This window comes from Gregarina niphandrodes (genome assembly GCF_000223845.1).
Source record: "Gregarina niphandrodes unplaced genomic scaffold scaffold00070, whole genome shotgun sequence".
Taxonomy (NCBI): Eukaryota; Apicomplexa; class Conoidasida; order Eugregarinorida; family Gregarinidae; genus Gregarina; species Gregarina niphandrodes.
In genome coordinates, this window is record NW_011645836.1 from 31,834 (window position 1) to 34,389 (window position 2,556).

At 59.4% G+C, this 2,556-nt stretch overlaps 1 protein-coding gene across 1 annotated transcript; it reads left to right on the top strand.

Moving 5' to 3' along the window:
* Positions 1 to 873: 873 nt before the first annotated feature.
* Positions 874 to 1,845, top strand: GNI_182330 (hypothetical protein; the record flags this gene model as incomplete). The annotated part of the gene is made up of 1 exon (XM_011135229.1): positions 874 to 1,845. The coding sequence occupies one exon, from the start codon at positions 874 to 876 to the stop codon at positions 1,843 to 1,845; it is 972 nt and encodes a 323-aa protein (XP_011133531.1).
* Between the last annotated feature and the right edge of the window lie 711 nt (positions 1,846 to 2,556).

Sequence of the window (2,556 nt, forward strand, 5' to 3'; positions counted from 1 at the left end):
CCCCCCCCCCCATGTACGCGCTCACCCGGCTTACTGTAGTTTCCCGCCCCGACAGCTTGGGCTTCGAGCGCCGGGATTAGCTGGCTAGTTCGGCAATGTAAAACTGTGGGGCTTCGAAGCCGGCCCCCCCCCCGCAGCCAGCACTCGCCTCAACGCGGGGTGTCGGCCATAGCGGGTGCCGTTCGCGCCATCCGACTCCGTCGGATCCTCCTCGGCCGGGTCCTCCTTGGGTCGAACCTCACTGTCTTCGTTTCGACTGCTCCCATCCTCCAGCCCTCCACCCATTTCCCTCTGGCCCGCGTGCCTTAGGACGCCGGCCGCTAAACCGCCTAAGAGTGTCACGCTATTGTGTTTTACGCCTGTGTGCGCCACACTGTGTGCGCCACACTGTGTGTGCGCCACACTGTGTGCGCGTGTCACTTTGTGTGCGTGTGTGTGAGTTTGCCTGCGGTGGCCCCGGTGGCTGCGGCTACTGTGGTGCCGAGGGCGCCGACTCCGAGGACGCCGGCACTTTGGAGTGCAGAGAAGGCACCGGTAGTGGCGCCGCCGTAGAACGCGGACTGTGCGGCGGCTGCGAGCGAACCGGCTGCGACGCCGCCCGCGGTGAAGCCGAGGCCCGCGAGGACCAGCGGCGTGGCGACGACTGCCAGGCCGGCGCCGCCTGCTAGGAGTGCAGCCGTCTTCCACATGGCTTTGTTCCAGCAGTCCGCGAATTAAACGGAGAAAAAGCTTGAAGCGTTTCTTTGGGGCAACTTACGGCGCCTTATGCACACGACGGAGCAAGCGATGGTAGCACGGGGCTGAGGTGGTAGCACGGGGCTGAGGTCGTACGGGTTTGGTCACCAAACTTCGGTGCCCGAAATTTTAATAGCCATGAAGTGTTTTGGTGCTCGCGTTTGCACAGGTCGAGTCTGTTGTGGGTGGGGATTTCTCGCGCGCGTGGCGATGCCTTTTGGCGTGAATGGCGAGTGGGTGGACATGGTCAAGGCCTTCGAGTGGCTTACACTGCGGTCGGCTGTCCCGGATAGAGAAGAGTTGCCAGTTACCAAGTTGCTCACGGACGCGTTCAAAATTATGGAGGAGTTGCCTACCCTGTCAATTGGCACGGGAATGTTCCCGACAACGGCGCGGGAATTGACGCCGGTAGAGTTGCAGGCGCTGCAGAAGACGTATGACTACAATAACTCGCTTCGCGGTCACCTGCTTCGCAGTGTGGCGCAGTGCTTATACGCCGTCTTGTCAGTGATGCACAAACACCCGGCGCCACCAGTGTCCCCTGATTGTATCGACCCGGCGGCAGCGACGGATCCGGAGAAGTGGATCGCGGCCCTCTTGAGCCAGAAGACGGAGGGAGTGGAGGTGAATGACTGGGTGAAGCAGTTCATGCACATCCACCCACTCTTAAAGTGTGAAAGCCCGCTCGTGCGGGATGTGGACTTTGGCGTGAAAATCGTCGATAACATTTCGTTCCTGCCCTCCCTGCTTCTCCAAGTCCCCGCCCAAGTGCCCGCCAACGCTTCCGGATCGGTCTCTTCATTCTCGGTCGTTGTACACGACCCATGTACTCCAACAGAATTTAAGCATTGGTCTACAGCAATTCAGGAGGAATTCGCCAAACTCAACCGAACACAACTGCCTCTTATCCAGTTCCATTTCCCGGACGCAGCCTCCCCAAGCTCAGCCTCCCCAAGCTCAGCCTCCCCTGGCTGTGGCGCGCCAAACTCGATCCCCCAAAACGCAATCGACCGAAGATTCCCCGTCATCTCCCAGTGGAAGTATGACGACTTCGCCGATTTGGTGGTGCTCCCTGACGACCACAAACCGACCGCCAAACCCCGCCGGTAAATGCACACGATGAAAAAGCATCGACATAGCTAACATCCATGTGTTTTGAACTACCAACCTAACTAATTCTAATCACAGGTCACCCGGCGCCTGTCAGGTCGTGGCGAACAACACACACACGGTCTCGTCTTGTATGTATGACGAAACTAAAATCCACATACAGCCCCGTCCGTTGTGCTATCGTGTGCTCAATGGGTGACGAGCGGTTGGTGAGTTCAACTACATACGAGAGGATTTTATTGCCAGAATTACATTGTCGAAAATAAACTATTGGAACTATGCTATCGGAACAAAGAGCGGCGTGGGGGAAGCAGGACGGCGTCACCACCTCTCCAAACTCTCGTTCGACTTTTTACCACCAGGCACGCGGTTCGAGTCGCAGGCACGGCTGCCTCTTCTGCTCTTGGTTGTTACAGACTGGACAACGCGGCCCCGGCCAGGCCACCTGCAGGAACAGCAAGTGTGTATTGAGCCACGCCCGCCGAGCCATGTATGTGCGTTCCTGTGTCCGGCTGCGTCCGTCCAGCCCGCGATTCGGTATGATTGGCCGAGCTTACTCAATGCTGCGCCAGCGGTTGCGGCGACAGAAGTGCCCACGGTGCCGAGTCCGAGGACTCCGGCGCTTTGGAGTGCAGAGAAGGCACCGGTGGTGGCGCCTCCGTAAAGCGCGGACTGCGCGGCAGCAGCTGCCGAGCCAGCTGCGACGCCCGC